The 27,398-nt window shown below is 43.8% G+C and overlaps 1 protein-coding gene across 4 annotated transcripts; it reads right to left on the bottom strand.

The window, feature by feature from the left end:
* Positions 1-10,644: 10,644 nt before the first annotated feature.
* Positions 10,645-25,452, bottom strand: ZNF334 (zinc finger protein 334). Of its 4 annotated transcripts, XM_032350464.1 has the most exons (6): positions 25,339-25,372; positions 21,591-21,646; positions 17,071-17,155; positions 15,979-16,105; positions 15,622-15,717; positions 10,645-12,773 (listed from the first exon to the last, which is right to left on the bottom strand). In XM_032350464.1, the coding sequence occupies exons 4-6, from the start codon at positions 16,010-16,012 to the stop codon at positions 11,008-11,010; spliced, it is 1,896 nt and encodes a 631-aa protein (XP_032206355.1). In that variant the 5' UTR covers positions 16,013-16,105; positions 17,071-17,155; positions 21,591-21,646; positions 25,339-25,372; the 3' UTR covers positions 10,645-11,007. The 4 variants fall into 4 exon arrangements, with proteins under 4 accessions (XP_032206355.1, XP_032206353.1, XP_032206356.1 ...); XM_032350462.1 differs by lacking the exon at positions 17,071-17,155 and having other exon boundaries at positions 25,339-25,452; XM_032350465.1 differs by lacking the exons at positions 17,071-17,155; positions 21,591-21,646 and having other exon boundaries at positions 25,339-25,422.
* Between the last annotated feature and the right edge of the window lie 1,946 nt (positions 25,453-27,398).

The following is a 27,398-nucleotide window of genomic DNA, read 5'->3' as shown; positions in this document are numbered from 1 at the left end:
AGTTGGAAGCATGAGTGCTAGTATTTATGTCTGGAATGGTTTTGGTGAAGTTTTTGGTTTCTGAGTTGGGTCTTCTAGTTGATGATTTCTGGTTTTATTGCACAGTGGTCTGTGAAAACGGCCTATGGTATTTTGGAATAGCGTGAATTTTTTTCCTGGAAATTCCAGGAACATGATTTTTTTTTAAAGATTTTATTTATTTGTCAGAGAGAGAGATCACAAGTAGGCAGAGGCAGGCAGAGAGAGAGGAAGGGAAGCAGGCTCCCCGCTGAGCCCAGAGCCCAATGTGGGGCTCGATCCCAGCACCCTGGTATCATGACCTGAGCAGAGGCTTTGACCCACTGAGCCACTCAGGCGCCCCCAGGAACATGGTTCTTAAATACAGCCTTGCCATCATTCTCCTGCAGCTTTAAACTAGCTACAGAATATTCTTTGAGGCAAGAGGCCTCTGAGGTTTAGGGTGGCTATAAGACTTTGCTTCTCCAGAGTCCAGAAGAAGGGAGGTGGCAGAGAAACTTTCCACTTCTGAGTCCAGTGAGAGCCTGGGGACCAGAAGCACAGAGCCCAGGAGTCACGGTCAGAAGCCAAGGGGTGAGATCTGGGAACACCGACCTGTAGAAATCCCAGGATATCCTGACAGCAAGATTGTACTTGCCCACCTAAGGCTGCTTTGGGCTCATTGCTCTGACGCACTTAAAGTGCTGTGGTACAGGGGCGCCTGGCTTGCTCAGTGGTTAAGAGCATGCAGCGCTTGATCTCAGGGCCGTGAGTTCAAGCCCCATCTTGGGCATGGAGCCTACTTAAAAAAGAAAGAAAGAAAGAAAGAAACAAACAAACAAACAAACAAACAAAAAATGCTATAAAGGAGAAAACAAGGTGCCTCTTCCTTCTTCAGGAAAATGTCAGCGGAGGAGGCTGGAGTCCTTCTGGGAACCACGACTTGCCAGTGAAAGTGCCACTGATCCAGAAGGGCCAAGCCTGGTGGGCCATCTATTACTTAAGGGACTGACCCTGCGGAAGATCGCCAGCTGCAGAGCACAGGCCCTGACGAGCCAGCGAGGGGAAATACCGACATGCATACAGGAAGCGAGTGAGATTAAGAACAGGTGCATCATGGAGACCGGCGGGCACAAACCTACTGGAGGAGAGAGAGGGTGCCCTGGATAGGAACCAATGAGGACAGCACCACCCACGAGCTGCCAAGCACAGGGCAGTACATTCACCCTCACATTCACTCACTCACACACGTGTGCTGGGTGGTATGAAGATCTGTTCAGACTAAACATCCCAAGAGAGGAGCAGAAGATTGGAGGAGGAATGGTCGATGCTGGCACCTGATGTGGGATTCCCTGGGGAGACGTAAAACAAAACACACATCAGAAATGCAAAGGGATGGAAATGATAAGGTGAAAAAGAGAGGTTGGAGGGAGTGATGCAGGCAACCAGATGTCAGGATATTGGGATTATTCAATATTGGAATTATTATTATTGGAATACTGGAGACTCATTAAACGGAGGAAATGGAAGACTGGCAAAAATGAAATGGAATGAAGGGGGAAATTTTCCCAATAGATACTTGATCTGAAGATTTGAAGGGTTCACTGAATTCCACACAGAACTTAGAAAAATAATACCTTTAGGTATGTCCTGAAATGACATATGTCCTGAAATGTCCTGAGTGAGCTCTAAGGATAAATGCGAAGCTTCCCCAGGCGCCTGGGTGAATGAGTCGGTTAAATGTCTGCCTTTGGCTCAGGTCATGATCCCAGGGTCCTGGGTTCGAGCCCTGGATTAGCCTCCTTGCTCAGCAGGAAGCCTGCTTCTCCCTCTCCCACTCCCCCTGCTTGTGTTCCCTCTCTCACTGTGTCTCTCTTTGTCAAATCTTTTTTTAATTATGCTCCTAAATAGAATCTTAAAAAAAAAAAAAAGAAAAAGCTTTCCAGTTTCCAGGGAGGGAAAATAAGTAACTTACAAAGAAAACCAGTGAGGCAGGCATTGGACTTCTTATTTCGTTTTTAAAATGTTATTGTATGATTTATTTATTTATTTATTTATTTGGCAAAGAAAGACACAACAAGAGAGGGAGTGGGAGAGGGAGAAGCAGGCTTCCCACCCCAGCAGAGAGCCCGATGTGGGGCTCGATCCTAGAGCCCTGGGATCATGACCTGAGTCCAAGGCAGATGCTTAATGACTGAGCCACCAATGTGCCCCAGACATTGGACTTCTGATCTGTTACACTGGAAGCAAATGATGGCGTAAGCATAATCTACAGAGGTTTGAGAGCAAAGGAATCCTATGGAAGACCAATAATACTGGAGGACCTCCACCTGGTGTTTGGGGGAGGGGCAGATGGAGAAGGAGATAAGAGCCTTCACGTCTCTTTGAGGATGGCGGAGCACGGAGATGTAAAAGTGTTATAAATGGGAAATAGATGGTATTTTTTTCATATAATAGATTACATGATTGTGATGATGTATTTTATTCTAAATGTTAAAAGGGAAAGGTAGGGGTGTCTGGGTGGCTCAGCCGGTTAAGTGTCTACCGTCAGCTCAGGTCATGATCCTGGGTCCTGGGCTCGAGCCCCTCACTGGACTCCCGACTACTTCTCCCTCTGCCCTCTGCCCCTCCCCTGGCTCATGCTTTCTCTCACTCACTCACTTTCTTTCTCAAATAAAAGAATAAAATCGTAAAAAAAAAAAAAAAAAAGGGAAAGGTAACTGTTGTTGGAATGGAAAAATACAGAAGAACACTAAAATCTAAAAGAAAGAAAGATAATGGCCATGTTATCAAGCCAACGAAAACAAGAAAAAGGAAACAATAGAGTAAAATGAATAGTAAGGCCGAATTAAAATGGAAAGAATAAAGTATATCCATTTCTACACTATTTCAAATGGGTCGGTGGGTATAAATGCCAACTCAGGCCCTGTGCCTGTGTTTTTTTAAAAAATACTGGCATCTCCCCCTTTCCCAGCATATTGTTATCTGTCATGGTCTTACGGGGTCCTTCTAGGGATCCTGCCGCTCCTTCAATGATGTGTATGGAATCCCAGCACTGGCTCAGGTCTGGAAGCTGAGTAAGGGATTGGGTCTTGTGAAAGGGGTGATAAACCACCTGCTCCGGGAAGTTAAATTAGGAAAAATTACGTATCTTCGTGTAGAAGAGGCACAGGGTCACATATTCCTATGTATAAGACGTTTAGGAAAAGACTAGAAGGAAACACAGTGGACTGCTGGCCATTCTTACCTCTCAGTGGTGGTAGCGTGGGCCATTTTAATCTTGTGTTTGTCTGTATTTTCCACATTTCTGTACCGTAGCAGATGTACTCTGCAACACCAGAGATTACATGTGTGTAGGTGGGTTTTCTCTCCTCTGGAGAGAGGTTCCAGAAAACCGTCTTGGCATAGTGAAAGTTGTTGTCAAATCCCAGCTCTTCAAAGGGAGGGTGTGGCTCTCTGGCATCACTGGAGAAAGCTTCCCAGGAAAGACTCCTTTTGAATTATGCAAGAGGAGTAGGAAAGGGATCTTAATCGCCCCTTTGTTGTCAAGTTAGAGATGCAAGCGTCATACAAGCCAGTAATATGTCTCCTAGGTGTTTCACTCAAGAGCAATGAAAACCCAGGTGCATACAAAGACGCACATGAACACATCTAGCAGCTGTATTCATGGGGGCATCAGACTGGACACAGACCAAATATCCATGAACAAGTGAACGAATGAACAAATTTTGGTACAACGGAACAGTACTCAGTAATAAAAAGGAATGGACCGCGAAGAGACCCAACATGTGTCCAACAACATGGATGCATCTCAAAATAATTAGGCTGAGAGAAACAAGCAACAAAGAAAGCGTAGGTACCATTGGACTCCATTTATAGAACGCTCTGAAGATCGCAAACTTGTCCACCACGACACAAAACACATCAGTGGTTGCTTGGGGGATGGGCTGGCAAGACAGAAAAGCGGGGGAAAAGGATGGTGCACGGGGAAACTTTTGGGAAGGGTTCTAATGGAACACTGGAATTTCACTTTCTCCGGGGGGCGTGCATTCCAAGCAGTAACAAGATCTTCAGTGAGGAACCGTTGAGGTTGGACGGTACCTGACATACCCCAGGTTCCAGGAGAAAGGACTGTCCTACCTGCAGATGTGGGGCAATGCTGGGGTGTTCTCTTGATGCATCTCCCCTTCCTGCAGTGTTCACAGCCTTTACTTTTTTAGGTTCCAGTCCCCCATCCCCGAAAAGCCTTTTTAGATATTTTCTTCCCTAATTGTCCCCCTCCTCATGAAATTTTAAAAGCATAGATAGTTTATATCTATCCTATGGTCCTTTGAAGGCTACAAACCATTGCAATATCTAGGATTTGGGGTGGGACCCAAGAATCACTTTTCACCCCATTGGGGGCAGTATTGCCCCCGTTGAGAATGCATGCCTGATCCAGTATGAAAATAAAGTGGGCAAGGAAAAAGAGGGATTACAATTAAAATTATCGATTTGATTCTTTGACAGAGACATAGGGACACACATGGCTGTGAAAAATATTTCCGCAACACTGTGCATTAATGTGGACTTACCCAAATGGGGGTGCCCGAATTGCCTAGGCAGGATTTGCAAGGCAGACAAGCCTTCGGAGAGGTGGCGGTCTTTCATGGGAGATTAGAGCCCTCTTCTGGCCATTTCGGGAACATCGCCTGGTAAATTAGCGTAGCCCATTCACTCGCCTGCTATTTTTCCAGTATCCGTAAGGTGTCGTTGTTGAGCTCCAGGTTGGGGGTTGAGGTTCCGTTAAGGTTATTTATTTATTTATTTATTTTTAAAGATTTTATTTATTTATTTGACAGAGATCACAAGTAGGCAGAGAGGCAGGCAGAGAGAGAGAGGAAGGGAAGCAGGTTCCTTGCTGAGCAGAGAGCCCGATGCGGGGCTCGATTCCAGGACCCTGAGACCATGACCTGAGCCGAAAGCAGAGGCTTAACCCACTGAGCCACCCAGGTGCCCCTATTTTTGTTTTTTTTTTTTTTTTTAAGGTTTTATTTATTTATGACAGAGAGAGATAACGAGAGAGGGAACACAAGAACGGGGGATCTGGAAAGGGAGAAGCCGGAGCCCGATATGGGGCTCGATCCCAGGATCCTGGGATCATAACCTGAGCCAAAGGCAGATGCTTAATGATTGAGTCCCCTGGGCACCCCAAGGTTTACTAAGGTTTAATGACAGAGTCAGAATCACACAGTAGTAAGGAGGCAAACCTGGAATTAAAGGTCAGGTTTGGGGCGCCTGGGTGGCTCAGTGGGTTGGGCCTCTGCCTTCGGCTCAGGTCCTGATCTTGGGAGTCCTGGAATCGAGCCTTGCATTGGGCTCTCTGCTCAGCGGGGACTCTGCTTCCCCCTCCCTCTGCCTCCCTCTCTGCCTGTTTGTGATCTTTCTCACTGTCAAATAAATAAATAAAATCTTAAAAAAATAAAATATAAAAGTCAGGTTTGTCTGAATCCAAAGCCCATACTCTCTTCCTTTGGAGGTCAAGTTTCCTCTCTCTGTATACACATGGCTAATTGATGCAGCATCATTTGTCCAAAAATCTACTCTTCCTCCATTGCTTTTGCACGTTTGTAAGAAAAGTCAGTTGGTCATATTTGTATGAGTCTATCTCTGGGTTCTCCATTCTCATGCATTGTTCCATTGATCTGTGTGTCCATCCACTCCCCAAAGCCACACCGTCTCAATTATTGTAGCTTCATCATAAACTTCCAGTAGACTGAGCCCCATTTTGTTCTATTCTGAAATTGTTTTAGCTATTCTAGTTCCTTTTTCTTCCCTATCGTCTTCTGAATGATCTTGCCTGTAGCTACCAACAAGACAGGACAAAACTCCTGCCGGGTTCTTGATAGAAACTGCATTAAACCTATGTATCAGAATGGGGAGAATTGACATCTTTCCTGTGCTGAGTTTTCCAACCCATGAACAAGGCATATTTTCCATTTCTTTAGATCATTTTTTAAAAGACTTTTATTTATTTATTTATTTATTTATTTATTTATTTATTTGACTGAGTGTGAGAGAGAGAGAGAGAGAGAGAGCGAGAGCGCACACAAGCATGGGGAGGGGCAGAGGAAGAGGGAGAAGCAAACCCCCCACTGAGCAGTGAGCCCAATGTGAGTCCACCCCAGGGTGCTGGGATCGTGACTTGAGCCCAAGGCAGATGCTTAATGGACTGAGTCACCCAGGAGCCCCTGGATCATCTTTGATTAGCATTAGGTAATTTTCAGCTTGCAAGTTCTGCACGTGTTTTGTTAGATTTACATCTAACCATGGGCTTTTTGGGGAGCAATTTAAAATGGTATTGTATTTGAAATTTTGGTGCCCGTGTTCATGGTTGGCATATTGAAATACCGTTGAATTTTGTATGTTTACCTTGTTTCTTATGACCTTGTTGAACTCACTTACTATGTCTAGGAAGGGTTCTTTCCTTTACTTTTCTTGAAGATTCACTAGACAATCATGTCATCTGCAAATAAGGACAATTCTACTTCTTCTTTTCTGATTTGTGTTTTAAAATTTCCTTTTATTGTCTTTTTTCCAGAATTGGTTTTTATTTTATTTTATTTTTGGAGCCCAGTGCAAGGCTTGAATCACAACCCTGAAATCAAGATCTGAGCTGAGATCAAGAGTTGGATTCCTAACTGAGCCATCCAGGCATCACTCAGAATTGGTTTATTTATTTTTTATTTTTTTTAGAATTGGTTTATTTAATCTAAATTGTCAAATTTATGGGTATAAAACCATTCATAGATTTCCCTGTTAATCATTTTGATGTCTGTGGAGTCTGACAGGATACTGGATTTCATTACTGATATTGTGTCTTCTTCTTCTATATCAATTTTTCTAGAAGCTTGTCAATTTTATTGATCTTTTAAAAGAACCAACTCTTATCTTTATTGATTTTTTTCCTGTTGTTTTCTGTTTTTAATGCCATTGGTATCCCCTTTTATTTATATTATTTCTTTCCTTCTGCTTGCTTTGGATTTATTTTGTTCTTTTTCTAGATTCTTGAGTCATGAGCTTAGATTATGTTTTCTAAATTTTTTAAAAAGCTTTATTTATTGAAGTAATCTCTACACCCAATGTGGGCTCTAACTCATGAGCCCAACATCAAGTCTCATGTCCCTCTGATGACTGAGCCACCCAGGAGCCCCATACCACATCACTTAAAACCCACGCTTGGACTTTAACCATCTTTGAATTCTCAGAGCACTCAGTCAAATAAAACGCCCTCAAGTGACCCAAGGAGACAAATGATGAATTAAAATTTACTCCTGCCTTCTAGTCCTTTGATTTCTTGGTGTTTCTTTGGAGTTTGAGGCCAAGTTGAATTTCTGTAGCTTCAAGATGGCTCATGGACTCTCCAGCCTGCTATTTTTCTTAGTGGACCTGGTTTGAGTTTGCTAGAAGCCAGGTTTGGGATTCTAGGGGCCAGTCGGTGCCATTAGAAACAGATATTGGTTACTGGGGTGGAGTCTCCCACCTAAAATGACTGTGCTTAGGGCCCAGATACTGACTCCACATAAATACACTAGCTTTTGTGTGTTAGGAGGAGACCCCAGGAATAAAAATCCAACAAGGCGACTCACAGTGAAAGCTCTGGGAAGAGGTAGGAGGGCTCCAGACAAGGAGCTGGGTGAGAAGGAATCCTCCTGTTCAAAGTATTCAAAATTTGCAGCTGTACCTCAGAAGGGACTGTAAGGACTGGGTGACGATGGAAGGCTTGAGGCAACTTCTGGAGATGTGTCCTGAGCCGCGGGGACTGGCAGGAACCAGACTCCACCAGAGAAGGACTATTCCTGGGTGTCTGCAAGCTAGGTAGGAGAGTGACCTCAGGCTCAGCTGAGGTCTTTTTTTAAGAATCTTCAAGCTCCATGTTGTCTTCATTCTCCACTTTCTCTCCAGGTCAATGCCGTTGGCCTCTAAGGATGTGCTGATTGCTCTGTAAATTGACATCCAAAGTTCCGAATGATCATACTGGAAAAACATGATAGCTGTTATGGACTGTTCTTATCCCTCCAAGATTCACATCTTGAAATTCCAGCCCCCCAGATGTGGTGGTATTAGGAGGCGGAGCCTTGGAGAGGTGATTGGGTCACAAGGGTAAAGCTCTCATTAATGGAGTTAGTGCCCCTAAAAGACACCCCACAGAGCTCGTCCATCCCTCCCATCCCACAAAGACATGGTGCAGCAGGAAGTGAGCCCTCACCAGATACTGCCATGATCTCGGACTTCCCAGCCACCAGCACTGTGAGAAATAAATTTCTGTTGGTTATTAGACCTGCAATCTATGGTATTATCATAGCAGCCCAAATGGACTAAGCCAACAGTAATTGTCTAAATCTGCTCTTCATTTTAAAGATTAATAAAATTGGGCTGGAGACAATGTCAAGATTAGAAGTCTCTCAGTGCCCTGTTCATCATTCCAAATAAAGTCAAAACGAGCATCTTAAAAAGTTTCTTACTAGAAATGAAAACCAAGGGAGGACTCTCAATCAGAAAGACACAGGTGTTTGGAAGCCCATTCCCTCCTCTGCTCTTTCCAGAGCTTCCTGTGGAGCCTCAAATCAGGAAGCGTTAAAAACATTAAGACAGAAAAGGAGCATAACCTGAACATATATTCGTATCAGTGGCTATTTCCCTATGAGATCAATTTTGACGAGAGGCTGAAGAACCTCATGTTTAAGAGCACAGTTGGGTTAAATGATATCATCACAGGACTTAACAGTGGGTACTTATGCTTTAATGGAGGAATGTAAAAAGAATAAAATATATATATATATATATTTATAAATATCTATCAATATCTATCTTTCATCTGTCTATCCATTCATCCATGTATCATCTTTTGCCCAGTCTCGTAAATTCCCTTTCTTTCTTTCTTTCTTTCTTTTTTTTTTTTTTTTTTAGAGAGAGAGGGAGAATCTTAAGCAGGCTCTATGCCCAGTATGGAGCCTGATGCAGGACTCAATTCCCCCAACCCTGAGATCATGACCTGAGCCAAAATCAAAAGTTGGATGCTTAACCGACTGAGCCACCCAGGTGTACTCCAATCCTTTAAATTTCAAGCTTCCTTTGTCATATATATATATCTTAAACCACACATAGATGGTTTTTAAACCATTGAACCACCGTTTTTGATGTGTGAATTCAACTTGCTCATGTTTGTGAGAACGTTTATTACTTTTTCATTTTTATTTATATTTACTATTGAAAGCACTTCGATTTCGTTTCTTTTTCACTAGCTTTACTTTTTCTATCTTGGTCAATGCTCACTTTACTGTTTTTAAAAAGTTAGGATTAGTTTTACAAGGGAGCAAAAGGAGAAATACAATAAGGGAAATCAAGATGGTGAGTTGCAAAGAGGAGATGGGTAGACTCTTGAAAATATCATTATGGAAATTTTGGATCCAGAAAAGTAGACGAATGAAAAAACTTAACTATGATCTTTATGCCAAAACATCACTTTTGCTAACATTCTAATGCAATTATCTTAAAGCCTGTTTTTGAAAATTAATCTATAAACAGAAATAGCCATTTAGGCATATATATGATATAAAATATTAAAAGCAATACCTGTATACTCATGAATCATTTGAGAAACATGCATCTCTCTCTCTTTGTAAATATAAGTCCCTCTTTCCTCCACAGATGTAATATATATATATATATATCCTCAAACAATGTACTGCTGATTTTCTTTGTTTTCTAAACTTTTTGGAATGCAGTTACATGATACCTATATATTTTTTCATTTACCATTAAGGTATAATAATTTTGAAGTATTTAACTAATTAATTCATTTTCATTGCTGCAACCTTATTTCCCTGGTCTGACCATAACCAACACTTATTAATCTAGTCTATTTTTTTAAAAGATTTTATTTATTTATCTGACAGGGAGAGATCACAAGTAGGCAGAGAAGCAGGCAGAGAGAGAGAGAGAGAGAGAGAGAGAGAGAGGAGGAAGCAGGCTCCCTGCTGAGCAGAGAGCCCAATTCGGGGCTTGATCTCAGGACCCTGGGATCCTGACCTGAGCCGAAGGCAGAGGCTTTAACCCACTGAGCCACCCAGGTGCCCCAATCTAGTCTATTTTTAATGGACATTTTTTACTTCCCATTTTTGTAAATCATACTGCAAGACTTATTGCCATGTTGTCTCGAACATTCTGGTATATGTCTGTGGGTGCGTGCACACACAAGAGTTTCTCTAGGGCTGTGTTTTTTCTGGGCTGGAGCCCTTGGCGTTGTGGTTGAGCCTCTTCTTGTCCTTTAACTGACCCATTGCAGGACATTTGGTGTCTTTGGCTTTCCCACACGCTAACCACTGACAACACCCTGTCCCAGTGAAAACCAAACCATCCCAGTATTTCCAAACACCCTTTAGGATGCCCAGTTGAGAACTATTGCTTTAGGGTATGTATCCAGAAGTGGGACTGTTGGGTCACAGGTTATGGGACTGTTCAGTTTTCACTTAGTCTATGTACACCATATGTTGACATGCAGAGACAGTGGTGGATTGGATCACAAATCCAACATACACATAATTCATGTTCTATGGAATGCTTACATACCGTATGCCCATATATAGTTCAATACACCTCAGAAAGTCTTCACATATATATTTAATGCTATTGTATCAATGACTTAAAGTATTCCTGCTTTTATAAAAGGTACACATTTCACAGTCTATTAACAGGACATTTTCTGTTTATCTTTTCTCTAATAAGTTTGGCATCACATCCAAAATATGACTTCTACTTAACATTTTCACAAGAACATTTTTATCCATATTCTTTAAAGTGATAAATTTCCCCTCCATATCTTTGAATATTTGCTGAAAGCTTTCCAAGCATTCATAAGGTTTCACTCCTATATTAATCCTCTAGTTCCAATAAGCTATAACTGATTGATGAAGACTTTCCTTTGTGCGTTGACATCTTAGCTTTTTGGCCCTGTGATTTGGCTGATCTTCACTGAACCTGATTTGTGGATGCAGGTTTCTGCTTGTGGGCAAGATGGATGGGAGTTTTCTTCTTGTGTGTTTTTCTTTGATGTTTGGTGAGGGCTGACCTCTGGCTGAAGGTTTTCCTACATTCATTACACTCATAGGGTTTTTCCCCTGTGTGAATTCTCTGATGTTTTGTGAGGGCTGATTTTTCATAGAAGGTTTTCCCACATTCAGGACATTTGTAGGGTTTCTCTCCTGTATGAGTTCTCTGATGTACAACAAGGTTGGATTTCACACAGAAAGATCTCCAGCATTCATTGCATTTGTAGGGTTTCTCTCCCGTGTGGGTCCTTTGATGTTGAGTAAGGTTGGATTTCACACAGAAGGTTTTCCCACACTCATTACATTGATATGGTTTCTCTCCCGTGTGAGTTCTCTGATGCACTGTGAGGGCTGACTTCTGGCAGAAGGACTTCCCACATTCATTACATTGATACGGTTTTTCTCCTGTGTGAGTTCTCTGATGTTCGGTGAGGTTGGATTTCACAAAGAAGGACTTCCCACACTCATTACACTCATAGGGTTTTTTCCCCGTGTGTGTGCTCTGATGTTGAGTAAGCTCTGTTTTCTTATGAAAGCTTTTCCCACATTTATTACAGTCGTAGGCTTTCTTTCTGTGGTGAGCTCTCTGATTTTGAGTGAGGTGTGACTTCTTACTTAAAGCCCTCCCACTTTTGTGACACTCAGCAGTTTTCTTCCCTGGGTGCATTCTCTGGTGTCGAGCGAGTTTTAACTTCTCACACTTACCATCTTTAAAGCTTCTCTCTCTTGTGTTAATTCTCTGATTTTGAGTGAGGTGTGACTCTGTTATGATTCTCTCACGATCATGACACTTGCTCGGTTTTTCTGCTGTGTGAGTTCTCTGATGTTGAGGAAAGCATGGCTTTTCATGGGAGGATTGTCCATATTTATCACATTCATAGATTTTCTCTCTGATGTGAGTTCTCTCACTTTGAGTGTGGTATGACTTCTGCAAGGTGTCCTCACTTTCACTACACTCATCAGGTGTTCCTCCTCTGTACTCTCTCTGCTGTTGAGTAAGGTTTGACTTCTTGCCAAAGGATCTCCCCAAGTTATTACAATCATAGTGTTTCTCTCGTACGTGAACTCTCTGATGTACATGTGTTGACTTCATGCATAAGGGTTTCCTATTTTTACTGGATTCATGTAGTTTCTTTTCCTTAAGGGTTCTCAGATAAGCACTGAGCTTTAATTTTGGGGTGAAGGCTTGTCTGTATTCATTACCTTCAGAGGGTTTCTCTCCTTTGTGAGCTCTCTTATGTGTAACAAAGGCAGTCTTTTTGTGAAAGGCTTTCCCACAATTATTATATTCAAGAACGTTCTCCAAAACAGAATTCTTCTGATGTTGACTAAAGTCCTCATTATGTCTGTGGGATTTCTTCTTGTGATCATTTTCACAGGGCTTGTTCCCTATATGAGTTTTCTCATGCATAGTATCAAGGAATCCACATCCATTCATATCATTAGACTTTTTTCTTACATGGTTTCCATTACTAACAATTAATTCTGAAACACTTGTTCTAGATGAGTCAAATTTATGGGATCGTTTTCTTGAGGGTACTGGGTTTGTGGCCATATTAAATGTTTCTCCCAAGGTCTTATTTCTCTCCTTAATCAATATTCTGTTGTTGAAGAATAAAGCTTGCTTTGAATATTTATCTTCCTCTTCTTGGCTTCTTTCTTTCACATTATTGATTTTCTGGACTTCTAGAAATATGAGAAATTGACATACATTATAAATCTTAACATGTTTCTTAAGAAATAGATTTGTACACAAGTGGCCTATATGGAGTGGATTCTTGGGTTTTTAGACACAGTATTCTGGGATGAAAGAAGTCCTGAGCAAATATTTATTCTACTCTTTTGGTTTGGTAACATGAAAACAGAGACAAAAACACATATTATAGTAGAAAACAAAAGGAGAGGAAGCTGAAAATTAACACAAATGGCTTTGGTTTTTTACAAATGAGATGTCAAGATGGATAGAGGGTTTGAAATAAGACATAAGGAACAGTGAGTTGGGTAAAAAGGATGTCAGGAAAACAACACCCAAGGATGGAAGATTTTCAAAGGATGGGCAAAGACAAAGGACACTGAGGAGGGAGACAAGGAAGACTAGACAGAGTCAAGATCAGGTTGACAGCAGCTCAGACTAGAACTATATCCTCCTCTCCCCCATACTTTACCACCTGCAGTGAAGCCCTTACTCTGCTCTCCATATTCCCAAACTCTTCCTCCTCCTTCCCACTCTGTACACCAACTCCCAACTGAACTTATAAAATCACTAATTTCCTTGGGTCTAAGGGTCCATTCCTATAGTTCATCCCCATCTCTTCATAGAGCTGTGATATGGTAAAACCCTATCCAAAGAGAGTGTTAATACGTAAGAGAGAACAAGCCATGCTTGCCACAGGATCTGGTTCACCTCTGTATTCTGGTTGTTGGTGTTTTCATTAGACTCTCTCAGGATTGATCAACAGTTATCTGTCCTGACGGACACCCTCTTTCAATCTGCTGATTTACTTGGCCAACTGATTGTGTCCTCTCACAATACTAATGTTTAATTCTACCTTTATATCATGTTTTCTTCCTCTGATTTCTTTTTTCTGTGAAAATTCCAGCAGCTGGCTATCCAATTTGGTCCAAGGACCTTTATTAATCTTTGTCTTAAAATTTTTTTTAGCTATGCATGATTATTACTATCCTTTGCTATTCTCATTTTAGCAAAGAACAGCAATTATATCCTTAAAAATATGTGACTTTTCTGTAGCAGATAAAACAAATAGAAACCCATATGCCAAGCAGTAAAATTTGATATTGGATTTTTATATCTAGAGTTTACCCCAGGTTCTTATACCTAAGTTCACAGCACATGTTCAATGATCAGCCCACAAGTCTAAAGTATTGTCAGATGTATCGGATCAGGTACTTAATTCTGTAAATTGGACATTTCTAGCCACATATCCACTTTCATGTTCTTCATGTCACATATTCTGTCATTAGCTCTACTCAGTACCTACGCATCCTTCAGGGCAATGCTACTGTCCCATTGCCCTTTCTTTCTTTCTTTCTTTTTTTTTTTTTTAATAATCTCATTACTTCAAGTTCCATTTGTGGCAAAGTTTGCAAGTAAATACTACCTGTACAATGTGTTCTGACACTTTTTTTCCATAGTTGGTTTGTGTGATGTTTACCTTCTCCATCTACTTCCATGACCAAGCCTGATTTTCATTACCTTTGGCTGTAATCCACATTTTAATTAACTAACTAATTAATTCACTATTTTTCAAAGTAGGCTCCACATGGGACCTGAACTCACGACTCTGAGATCAAGACTAGAACTGAGATTGAGAGTTAGACACCTGACCAACTGAGCCACCCAGGCGCCCCATTCCACTTTCTAAGTTTCGGATTTCAGCTTCCTCCCACCACTAGTGAAAATGGAATTGACATTTTGTTTTTATTTTCCCGGTGGCCTCTGAATAATGTGCAGGAAAAGAAGAGGCAATGCTGAGTTTACAGGTGCATCTGCATACTGGAATTCATTCCTTCCTTCTCGAAATGCCTTGTTCATGGGACTTCTGGGACATCACTGTATTCTGGTTCCCTCCCTACCATACTGGGTGCTTCTCCTCATTCTCACGTGAGACCTGCTAGAGTCACGTGCCTTCTTGACCTCCAGACCTAGCGTGCACAGGTGCAGCCCTTGATCTCCCCTCTCACCTAATGCCTCACTCAGAGCAGAAGTCAGTCTCGCCAGGCCCAGAACGCTTTGCTCCAGCTAACTCTCTGACATCGACCGCTACTTTCTTTTGAACCACCTTTGGTCCCATTGACGCCTCGATGTTCCCTGATTACACCAAGCACACTGCCATCTCAGAGACTTCACACCTGCTGCTCCCTCGATCTGGAAATCTCTCAGATAATCTGTGGCTCACGCCATCCTTCCATCCAAAACTCGACTCCACTCTTCCTGCACTGCTTCTTTCCAAAACCAGCACTCCCTATCAGTTCTTCTACCCTTCATCTCACTTTAATTTTTCATACTGCTGATGACTACCAGACATATTACTTTTTTTTTTTTTTGCTAATTGCCAATTTTTTTTTTTTTTTTTTTTGCTAAATCTGCCAATTTGCTAATTCGATCTACTGATAGGGGTAGAGTCTTTGTACCCCCTTTGCTTAGAATGGGACCGATGCATATCAGGTCCCTCCTAAATATTTGTTGAATATAAGAATGCACCAATAACTGCACAGAGACAGCGTGTTCGGCACAGGAGGAAAGGTGAACAGGGTCGTTACCCAACAGAGAAAAACAGAAACAATAGTCTAGGATGAGGAAAGGAGCAATTGGATCCTACAAAAACCAGCCCAACCTCTCTAGGCATTAAAGTTGAACAGAACACAAAGGGCACTTACATCTGAGGGTGCTGCTTGGAGGTCTGCTATCTAAGGTAGGGAGGTCATCTGTCTTTAGTCAAAAGGCTCTAAAATGAACTGGCCACTTGGGGTCCAGTTCCTCCCAGCTGCCTTCTCTCCACCACCGTGAACTCACCCGGGCGGCTCAGACTTGGGAGTTCTCTCTTTGGCACCCACGGCTCTTCACCTTGCTCCAGCTTGAGTATCAGCTCAGGCGTGGTGACACAGTGCCCTGTTAAGGGGAAATGACATGGGGCTTGGCAAAGCCACTTAAAGGTCAGACCCTTTGAAGAATCAGAAGGGAGAAACTTTTGAAGCTGTGCAAGGATAGGGCTTTTTGCCAGGAGGGTGAGAGTGTAACAGACTTTCAAGTTCCCTAAAAGGGTCTTTGAATCCCAAATCTCAAGCCTGAAACTCATTACTCCCTATAGTGATTTGGGGGCTGAGACGGGAAGGGCATGCTGTGGGTACTTGCATGGGAAGCTGCGCTTACCCAGGGACACCAGCTGCCTGTAGTTCTCCAGCATCACCTCCCTGTACAGGAGCCTCTGGGCAGGGTCCAGCAGCTGCCACTCCTTCTGGGTGAAGTCCACAGATATATCCTCGAACGACACCGAGCCCTGTAACAGTCCAGTCCTTCTCACTGGGAGGTGCTCAAGACCCGATGGCACGGGAAATCCGTATGGAAATAAATATCTACTGTGTTCATTTTGGCGGGGGTGGGGAGAGGGGGAAAGGGACAGAGGGAGAGAGATAATCTTATTTTTTCTAAGATTTTATTTAACAGAGAGAGAGAGAGAGAAGGAGAGCCCAAGGAGGGGGAGGAGCAGGCAGAGGGAGAGGGAGAAGCAGGCTCCCCACTGAGCAGAGAGCCCGGCGTGGGACTCGATCCCAATATTCTGGGTTTGAAACCCAAGCCAAAGGCAGCTGCTTAACCGACTGAGCCACCCAGGTGCCCCTACTGTGTTCATTGTTAAGAATTTACCAGAACATGTTACAAAAGATGGCAACAATGTAACTTCCTTTACGTTATACTTTGCGGGAGAAACAGAAATCATAATAGAAATGCTCTGCCTCTGTATTTATTTATTAATTCATAAAATAAAGAAAAATTGAGTCCCTCCATATGTTTAAACGATCCTAGTAGTAAGGATGCTAAGACAAAAAAGACATTGGGCCTGTTTTTAAGTTGTTCACAGACCAACAAGGAGACTTTCTACAAAGCACATACATGCCCAGTAATAAATTACATAATAATAAATAATAAATAAATAATTAAATTAAGGGAGTTGCAAGTAGTGCACGGTGATGGAATAAGGTTGGGGGCTTCGATGAGATTCAGAGCAGTAGAGGTAGTCAGTGGTCAGACAAGGAGAAATTTTGGACTTTCTCCTGGAGACCAGTGGCCTCCAAATATCGAGTCACCCCATCAAAAGAAGTTCCTAAGCATCCCTCCACTCATTAATTTCTAAATGACACATGTCTAGGACTCTCCAGCTAGTCACCAAAAGTAAAGTTTCCTTTCTTAATTTTTTCTAGATACAAAAGAAACATGAAAGAGAATTCTAGAACTTTCTTTACATACCACACACTACTTGATGGTCAACTTCAGTTCTCTGGGGTGGACACCTGGCTTTGGAGATGACTTCCATGGAAATGGGGACATATACCTAAGTGACATGATCAGATTTAGATTTTGAAAGCAATGCCCTAGCAGCAGACTGGGAGAGGGTTTTAAAGGAGCAGTTCTCAATCAACATGATCTTGCCTGCCTTGGGGGGCATTTGGTGACATCCAAAGACCTTTGTGGTTGTCCCAACGGAGGAAAGGGGGCTTCTGGCATCTAGTGGCTGGGGTCCAGAGATGCTTCTGGAAAGCCTGCGATGCCCAGGACATCCTCTACAACAAAGAATTATCTGGCCCCAAATACTGACTGTGTTGAGTTTGAGAAAGCCAGGGTACGGTTTTTCAGGGACGGGAAGGGAAGTCAAATTAGAGAGGAAGGTAATAACCATAATCAGAGAAGACTGTAATGTTGTAACAGGGGCATTTAGATGTGGACCTGATTCTAAATGGTATTTGTCATCAATTGGTCAAGGCAAGAGGGGCTACGGAATAGCACTCCGGGGCTAGGACTCTGGGGCTGGTACTCCGGGGCTAGTACTCCAGGGTTATCTCCAAGAGCAGCTGGGTCAAGGCTGGTGCCCTACACCAAGACTGAGAAGCCAGGAGGAAGACTAGGTCAGGCGGGAGAGAGAGAAAGAGAGGGAGAAATCTTGGACATCTGTGACACACACAGGTGGGAAGTTCCAGGTGACAGATGGATATATGGTCTTGGGGCTCAGGAGAGAGGTCAAGGATTAAGATACATTTTGGAAATCAGGAGTATCTCGGTGGTAGCCGAGGCCATCTGAGTGGGGAACCTACCCACAAAGAACAGAAGACGGAAGATTCGGAGCCTGCTGGGGAGGAGGAGGGAGAGGCGGCCTTGGGGAAGCAGGAGTTGGCAGATGTATCTATCCATGGAGAGCAGAGCAGGTCCGTGGTGGTGCTCAGGAGGAAAACGTAGAAGGAATGACATGATCCTCGGGAGCCACCAGTGGTGACAATTTCAAGAATAAGAAAGGCTCCTAGCTTGACATGATGGGCTGGGCACACACATTTATCTCTTGGGCCTCCAAACCATAGCAGGGAGAGACATACATAAAAACACCACTACGGGATCGGGGCAGCGGAGTACAGGGAAAGGGGGCTGTCAGCAAGGGACAAATGCTGAGGGGTTTCTGTAAGTTACAGAGGAGGAGGCAGATTCTGGAGGCCACATGCTCATCCCCTACTATAAACCCAGAAGAAGCACGAATCTCAGGTTCTGTTCAGGGCTGGGCAGGACCGCCCAGGTCAGCAGCAGCTGCGTGGAGAGACCTAGGAGAGCGAGTGGGCCTATGAGGACTGCTACGCTCCTGGCTCTCTCTTGCCCCGCAAAGGAGTTGGCGAAGGGTCAACACTGAGAACAACCTTCCCTATAAAAAGCAGGGCAACCGCCTCCAGGAGTCTGCATGAACTTTGCAACCGGAGAGAGAAGCAAAGTGCTATGCTGAGTATCCTGAGCGGTCCCGGCTTTGCTTTTAGGGCAACGCTAGGGAAACAGACCAACGCTAGGGAAACAGACAGCTCTGCCATCAGGTAAGGCGCTGCCGGCTCTGGCGGGGGGAAAGGAGGGACCCCTGAGCTCTGCCCCACTCTGTACAACCTACAGAGAGGCCCGTCTGGACACATCTCCCACCAACTCCCGGAAAAGCCTCCACGTCTGTCCTTCCATTCCAGGGAAGAGCTTGCCATGGAAACAGGTCTCTGTGCCGCCGAGTGAACACAGCAGCAGCTGCCTGGACTGATCTTCCGATGCTTTTGTTTTTCCATTTACAACAGGAAACTAAAAAGGGCCCAGACTCTGCTGGTGGGAAAACAAACAACTGGAAAAATAAGCATCAGGAAAAACTGCGTAACAAAATATTATTTTATGACAAATATAAATAATAAAATAAATAGCAATAAACAATAAAAAACAAATATAAATAACAGTGTCATTTTTACATAAATAAAAACCAACATCCTAAAAAGATAAGTACCAAGACAAATCAATGGAAGCCTATGAAGACAGAATTAACTTAGATGTTGAAGACAATAATTTTTAAGACTTCCAATTGGTGTCCCCAGATTGGTGTCAGAATCTTACTTCCATAAAGTGAGAGAAGTTGGCTCTGCAGAAAGGCCAAAGACCCAGATAGAACATACTCGGTGGTTGACTTAGGAAAAGAGAAAAATCTAAAACCTAAAACCCTCCAAAGAAGGCGTTGAAAATCACATGACTTGGGTAACTAAAAATGAGCGAATCTCTTAACACACAGAGCAAAAGAAAATGGAAAATGGAAAAGACGACAGAAAAGCAAAGGAAGAACAGCCGGACCACAGCAGGGAGCCACTGACCGCCTCCTGGGAGCTCTGGGTAGCAGAGGAGGCAGGGACGAAAATAATCTCGGGAAGTCACTGCAAGTGTCCTGGGGCACGAGGCTTCGTGGGCAGGAACACCTTCATCAGGTACCAAGCAGGCATCTGGGCAGATGTGGCCTGGTGACAGAGCTTAAACCCCGGGAGAAAGAAAAACTTTGCCAGAAGACAGAATAAAACTGGGGTGAGAAGCAAATTGGCCCATGAGTTCTCCTCAGTCACACAAACAGGAGATGGTGTTTTCTCCTCACACCCCCTCAGGAGCGCACACCCCAACGCTACAGCTGGTCAATCCTGTCACGGGGCGGAATAAAGATACTTCTGGACACGCAGACTCAGAAGGCGTAAGACTGTCCATAGGCATCCAACGGAAGTGAGCAGTCAGAGAAGGAACCCAACCAGAGGCCAGAGTGGTGAACAGACAAGAGCAGGAAGAATGGCTCCTGGTGAAGCTGGCCATGGGGGGGCGTACAGACCATGTGAGCGAAGAGGCAGAGGGTAACTCAATAGGAAACCTCAAAAAATATTCACAAACTGTATGTAGGCAACATTTTTAACATTTTTGGACAAAGAGACATATTGTGGGCGTGAAGCCTGAGAATTCTTGAAACTTGGGAAGAGGAACTGCTACAGGGATTGATGGGGAAACTGAGGCAGGTTGTGCCGGTCCAGCAACAGGCCATTTGGAATGACCTAGTAAAATCAGCCCCTGAAAAGACAGAATATGACTGATCCTCTGGATCAGGAATCTGGATCATGAGGAAGGCTCACGGGAGCAGAGGACACCTGAAACCCTCTTTCTACCAAAGTACAGTCCCAGCTCTAGGAAATAAAAACACAGGGCACCCAGGGAAACACAAATAGGTTTTTAGTATACGTATGTCCCATGCAAGCTATACTTTCTGTACCCTGTGTCTTATCCGGCAATGCCATGCCTAAGAGATGTCGCATCCCAAGTCCTCGGACAGGCTAGAACAGAAGCAGATGGTTCTTACTCCCCAAAACGGATGGAAAGCTTGTAGTGGACTTGGACTCAAGGATTCACAGACAAAGTTGACCTATCTGGTCAAATTTCTTTTATTTATTTATTTCCTTTTTAGTAATCTCTACACCCAATGTGGAACTTGGACTCATGACCCCAATATCAAAGTCACATGCTCTACTGACTGAGCCAGCCAGTCACCCCCTGCCTGGCCGAATTTCTAATGATGTATCCTTAAAACCACTCCAACTACAAGCACCTAAATTTGTTATTTATACTTTCAGTAAAATGGGTGTAATAAAAGTCCCTACCTCATAATGCTGTTGTAATTAAGCCAGGCAAGGAATTTAACAGTGACCGGAACATGACAAGCAACCCTAAATTGTAGATAACATTATGACGCTTTATCTTCAGACTTGGGACAGCAAAAACCAAAAAGCAAAAACAAAAAAACCCAGAAAATGTATATTAGAATTGAAATAATTTTTGTTCAAGTAGCTAGAAGGTGTGATGCAATTGTTAATAAAGAATTCAAAAAATAGGGGCGCCTGGGTGCCTCAGTGGGTTAAGCCTCTGCCTTCCGCTCGGGTCATGATCCCAGGGTCCTGGGATCAAGCCCTGCATTGGGCTTTCTGTTCAGAGGGGAGCCTTCTCCCCCGCCCCTCTGTGCCTGCCTCTCTGCCTACTTGTGATCTCTGTCTGTCAAATAAATAAATAAAATCTTTTTAAAAAATTAAAAAAATAAAATTTATTGTGTAAAGAGAAAGTGGGAAAAGAAGCACTTAAAAGGTTTCCATAGAACTTGAGATAAAGGAGTGTATCTTATTTAGACGGTACCATGGGTGAAAACGATCCCTGATGTCGAAAGAAAAATACATTCCCATATGTGTCCCAAACATCAAAGGTAATCAATAATACAATACAAATCACACGTAGACCTTCAAAACCACCAGAAGAAGAAAAAAGGAAAGTCAGGCGATATCCCCCCCAAAAAAAAAACGTCAAAAAGTGAAAGAAAAAAAAAAAAGAACAATTGATAAGAAAGCAGGGTCACTAAAAAAATGTGAAGTCACTCTTAGATTCCATTGAAAAAGTTGAGTAAGAAGTAAATGACTCACCTGCGATGTGTTCATCTCCCGCTCCGGGGAAAGTTTCCAGAACTGTGAGGCCAGAGCTGGAGGAAGGGAATGGGGCAGAGCAACCATAAGAAACAGGGTCTGTCCTGAAGGTCTTCAGAGCCCTTGCCTAGAAATCCACACACAGTAGCTGATGGCCAGCCACACAGTGGGAGGATGTGTCTGACCCTTCAGTGGGGCAGGTGTAACTGTGGGTATTTAAGAGAAGCATGCTTTTCATTGGGGAAAGTATATATATATTTTTTTTAATAAAGATTTTATTTATTTATTTGACAGAGAAAGAGCAGGAGAGTGCAAGCAGGGGACGTGGCAGAGGGAGAAGGAGAAGCAGGCTCTCCGCTGAGCAGGGAGCACGATGTGGGGCTCCATCCCAGGACTGCAATCCCAAAGGCAGTTGCTTAACCAACTGAGCCACCCAGGTGCCCCTAAATATTCTTATCTGATTGGTTTCTTACAATTAACAGCTTTCTTTGGTTTAATAGCAGACATATAAAACAAGCCAAAGTCCAACTAAGAAGGAGTCGGTTAAACAAATCTTAGCGTAGCAAAGATGGCATACCATGGCTTTGGCCATTATTAAACAGGTTACATTTTAAGTTTTTGATGTCTGGGATTTATTATTTGTTTAAGTTTGTTTATTTATTTAAGTACTCTCTACATGCAATATGGGGCTCGAACTCATGACCCTGAGATCAAGAGTCCCACGCTCTTCCGACTGAGCCAGCCAGGCATCCCCGGGATTTCCTTTAAAATGATCTGGGTCATGAAAAGTGGAAGGTAAAATGCATATGTGTGGGGGTGGGTACAGATGAAACAAGATGGGCATAGCTTGATAATGGCTGAAGCTGTGACAAGTATTATGGGAGTCGTTATGTTATTTTCTTTACTTTTCTATGTTTTGAATATTTTCATCAGAAAAAAGTGTAAAAAATGACACGACAAACAAAAACCTGATGGAGATCCGCTCATTTACTTTCCAACACACACACACACACACACACACACACACACACACACTTAATTTTTTAAAATTTATCTCTATACCCACCGTGGGGCTGGAACCTACCACTCTGAGATCAAGTGCTGGTGCCAGCCAGGTGCCCCTCCTACTTAGATTTTTAATTTCATCAAGTTAAAAAACATCAGTAGGAACCTCTAACAGGATAGGTATGCTTCAGGGAAGTCTATTTTATTTAAAGGGATTTATTCTCCTTTGGTTTTAGTGTCTCTAAGGGATTTTTTAAATTAAGAAACTTGTTTCGAGGGGCCCCCGGGTGGCTCAGTCCTTAAGTGTCTGCCCTCGGCTCAGGTCATGATCCTGGGGTCCTGGGATGGAGCCCCACATGCGGCTCCCTGCTCAGTGGGAAGCCTGCTTCTCCCTCTCCCACTCTCCTTGCTCGTGTTCCTTCTCTCGCCACCGTCTCTGTTAAGTAAATGGATGAAATTTTAAAAAAAAGAAGAAGAAAAAAAGAAACTTGTTTTGACTTAACTGAGCCACAGTGGACAGAACAGGGGCTTGGGAGTCAGGGGGGTCCCAGTGGTTCCTCAGGTTCTGGGACTAACAAATAATGTGAACTGAGATTATGCTGATATTAAGGACATTGACAATACTTGGATGGTACCTACTATGTAATGGGCACTGTTCTAAGTACTTTCCATGTTACCTTATTCCTTAAAATAAAGCAAGGGGTAGGTAGTATTACTCCCAGATTATAGATGAGGAAATTGAGGGAAGAAGTAAAAATAATGTAGCAGAGCCGGGCTTTGAACCCTGGCAGTCTGGCTCCAGAAACCTTGTATTTAACTGTATGCTAATGACTCCCTCAGACCCAATAGTGTTCACTTTTAAAACGAGACAGGGTTACATAACCCCTGAAGACCCTTGGCATTTGCCTACAAAGACAGGAATGAGGAAGGGGTGGGTACCATAGCCCTAAATTCCAGATGAGTGGAAGGCTGAGCGGAATCCCGGGGCAGGGGCTTCAGGGAGAATAAAAAGCGTGGGAGGAGGTTGGGGAGGAGTGGTGATCGTGGCCGTCTTCCCAGACCACAGCCTCATCCACTGTCTACAGGATTTCCTCATCCCAGGAAGCCTGCTTCTTGCCTACCAGCCTCACTCAGCTTGGCTCCCTTCTCTCTTTTGAAAGTTGGCTCCCACTTTCACTGACAGGCACTTCTAACAACCTCTGGGGTGGTGATGTGATCAGAAATCGCTTCTGAGCAAGCAAAGATAGAACCTGCTTGTTTCTGGGGTCTGTGCCCCCAGCTGTGGTGGGCTGTGTCTGAGCAGGTGGGGATTCCCAGGTGGGTGTCCTGCTCGCAGCGGCCCTGCCTTCTTTCCTTACAAGAGCTGTGGGGTCCAAGGAAATGTGAACCTGGCTGGAGGGGTGAATTCAAATCACTGGAATCTGCACCCCAGGTCCCAGCTGCCCTGGGACTTCTTCATCTGCGACCACGACCACCACCACCACCAACAGACCACAGAGACAGCAGAGGCAGGAGCTCTCCCCGTGTGGTTCCCAGCAGTATCTTCATCAGTCAGGAGCTTGATAGAGATGCAAATGTGGAGTTCCCTCTCAAACCTATCAAACCCTGGCGGGTGGGGCCTAGCCAGCCCTGGGGTTTTAACAAGCTTATTTAAGAACAACTGTCAGGAAAACCTGGTTTGGGAGTCTATAAACTGGGGAGGCCACTGGGCAGATGCACAACGAAGAAAGCCTAGAGAAGCCTTCATTGTGGAGTAACACGAGGGCTCTGAACTAATGTCAAGAAATCTCCATGAATTCTAGAGAAGATTCAGCTTGGTACACCCCAGGTTTTTGCTCGTGCCTCTGGGATGAGCCCCTCTACAAAGGGCTGGGAAGGGTGTGCTGCGGGACAAAACCCAACACCGGGACAGGGATAAACACACATACACACACACACACACACACACACACACACAACAAAATTGCTTGAGGTTTGCACACCAGCCCCTTCAATTACTGACCATGACCCTTCACCTCCAGAGTCCCGGTTTTCTTCTTGGTTAAAATGGGATTAATACCCATTTTGCTGAGTTGGGGGTAGGTGTCTTTGGAAATAAACAATATTCTCAACGAAAAGAACAGCGATAAAGGCAATGAACATTTCCCAGGTCCTTGGTGAATGCCAGGACCTGTGCTGAGTGTTTTATAGGTGTTACCTTAGTCAATCCTCAGAACAACCTAGAGACGGGTTTGAGGAATAAGTTCATTTTACAGATGGGGAAACTGAGTCTTAGAGGCTCATCATTTTGCCCACGGAGACTCAGTGGCGGAGCTAGAATTTAACCTGGTCGCAGTTCAAACTCAGGCTCTTTTACCAGTCTGCTACAATGCAGACCCCCCCCCCCACCTGCCCGCAGCTTGCAGATATGCAATGAATATTAAAAGCCTCCACTCTCATCCCCGCCGCTGTCGTGGGTTTGACTCGCTAACGAATGGTCGACGGGGCACATGCAAATTCGAGGAGCTCCTGGAAACAGTTCTTTCGCATTCACATGCCTTTTCGCAGATGCAGTTTATTCGGACCGAGCAACCCGTGCCCTTATTCTTTTCGTGGAACCTGTGGGTCTGCAGCCAGGCTGCTCAGTCTCTGGCTTTCTTTAGGGTCCTCCGCTCCCCCTGGGGTTCGCTCAAGTTTTTGCTTCCACCATGTGTGGGCACAAACCTATCCCGCGCCGTGCAAAGCAACCCTCCGAGGTCCTCACCTGTAGTGCACATCCTTTCCGCAGGACTCGGTCACCGGGCGGCGAGCGGACTCCGAGGCTCGGCGATTACCTGCGGTGCGAAGCCGGAGACAAGGGAGCGGGCGAACAATGAGGAGGAACTGCACATGCGCAGAAGGAGCTGCGAGGGACAGGTTCCCTCGGCTCTCCTCCCGGTAATCCATCAAATTCGGGACTCCGTTTCCCATAAGTCTCCGCGCCCCCTTTCTTAGGGAACGTCGGAAGAGTCCCTGCCTTATCTGGCGAATCGGGTTATTTGTCCAAAATCATCTTTACTTCTGTTTGGAGCCCTACTTCCTCCATGACCCCTAGATTAGGAATCCGAACCCGGTTCCACGGGTTCCTAGAACCAGGGTCCCTTCAGACTCAAAGCTACCTTGAGAAGGAAAGGTAGATGTCAATCGCACACATGAAAACATACAATGTTAATAAAGCCCAGCGATATAGAAAAAGATTGATGCCCACCACCAGCCCGTTTTCTCCCAGGAATGCAAACATCACCTCCACTCAAACACTGGATTTCAAAAGTACCACTAAAATTGTAGATAAAACAGCAGATACACAAAAATCAAAGGAAGATCTGACCAAGGACAGCCCTCATAATATCCCCCCCCCATATGACCCTGTTAAGTGATACTTTTGTTAAAACAGGAACCTAAAGGTTTATTATTTTATTTTGATATTTTCATTAAACACATGGTTAATCATTTTCTGATCCTTCTCACCTTTTTTATTTTGAAAAACTTCAAGCTTCCAGAAAGGCTGCTGGCATGGCTCATTCTGCATGGACACCTGGAAACAATTAATTTAGATTTACCATTTGTTAATATTTTGCCATAGATGCAATTCTCCATTTCTTTCTCCCCGTCTTCTCCTCTTCCTCACCATTTGAGAGTAAGCTGCAGACATGAGCGGTCATCCCTAGAAGTTCAGTGTGCATCTCCTAAGAACAAGGACATTCTTTTATGTAACTACGACACAATGATCAAATCCAAGAAATCCAACACTGAAATATTATCTAATATGTAAACCATATATTCAAATTTCACCCATCGTCTCAATAGTAGCCTCTATAACATTTTTTTCCCTCCTGATCCAGGATCCGATTCAGAATCATTCATTAGACCCAGTTGTCACACCATTTAGAGTCCTTTAATCTCACTCTTTAGCCTTTGTCTGACTTTCACGGCAGTGGCTGTTCTGAAGAGGACACAGCAATTATTCTGAAGAATGTTCCTTCATTTGGGTTTGCTTGTTTCTTCACAGATTCAGGCTATCATATTTCTTGGCAGAAATTCTACATAAGGAAAGTTATATTCTTCTCAGTCAATCACATCAGATCAGTTTCATATGTGTGATGTTAGTTTGTCCCATTTTTGGTACTATTATCTTTGATCCCATGATTAAGATTGATGTGCAGGTCGGTATAATTTTTTAAAAAAGATATTATTTACTTATTTGACAGACAGAGATCACAGGTAGACAGAGAGACAGGCGGTGGGGGGGGGGAGCAGGCTCCCCACTGAGCAGAGAGCCCAACACAGGGCTCGATCCCAGGACCCCGAGATCACAACCCGAGCCAAAGGGAGTAGCTTAGCTTAGCTTAACCCATTGGGCCACCCAGGCGCCCCTCAATATACTCTCATATCAATTGTTTATCTTGTGCCACATAAGAATGAGAGTAACAAAAAGTGAGTTCCATTGACAGTATCATTGAGTGTCTAGGACTAGGTTAACAAGAATTTAGCTACACTGTGGTAAGCACAGCATAATGTACCAACCTGTGGAATCACTATGCTGTACACCTGAAACCAATACAACACTGTGTGTCAACTATACTCAAATAAAAAAACAAAAAACAAGAATCTAGCGGAATTACACAAAAGAAACTATTACACTCTACTGTGTGACATTAAAGACATGGTGCAGGGGTGCCTGGGTGGCTCAGTTAAAGCCTCTGCCTTCGGTTCAGGTCATGATCCCAGGGTCCTGGGATCAAGCCCCCCATCAGGCTCTCTGCTTAGCAGGGAGCCTGTTTCCTC

The sequence above is a fragment of the Mustela erminea genome, chromosome 7 (assembly GCF_009829155.1).
Source record: "Mustela erminea isolate mMusErm1 chromosome 7, mMusErm1.Pri, whole genome shotgun sequence".
NCBI lineage: Eukaryota > Metazoa > Chordata > Mammalia > Carnivora > Mustelidae > Mustela > Mustela erminea.
Note: the sequence above shows the minus strand (reverse complement) of the source record. Positions and strands in the feature narration are given on the sequence as shown.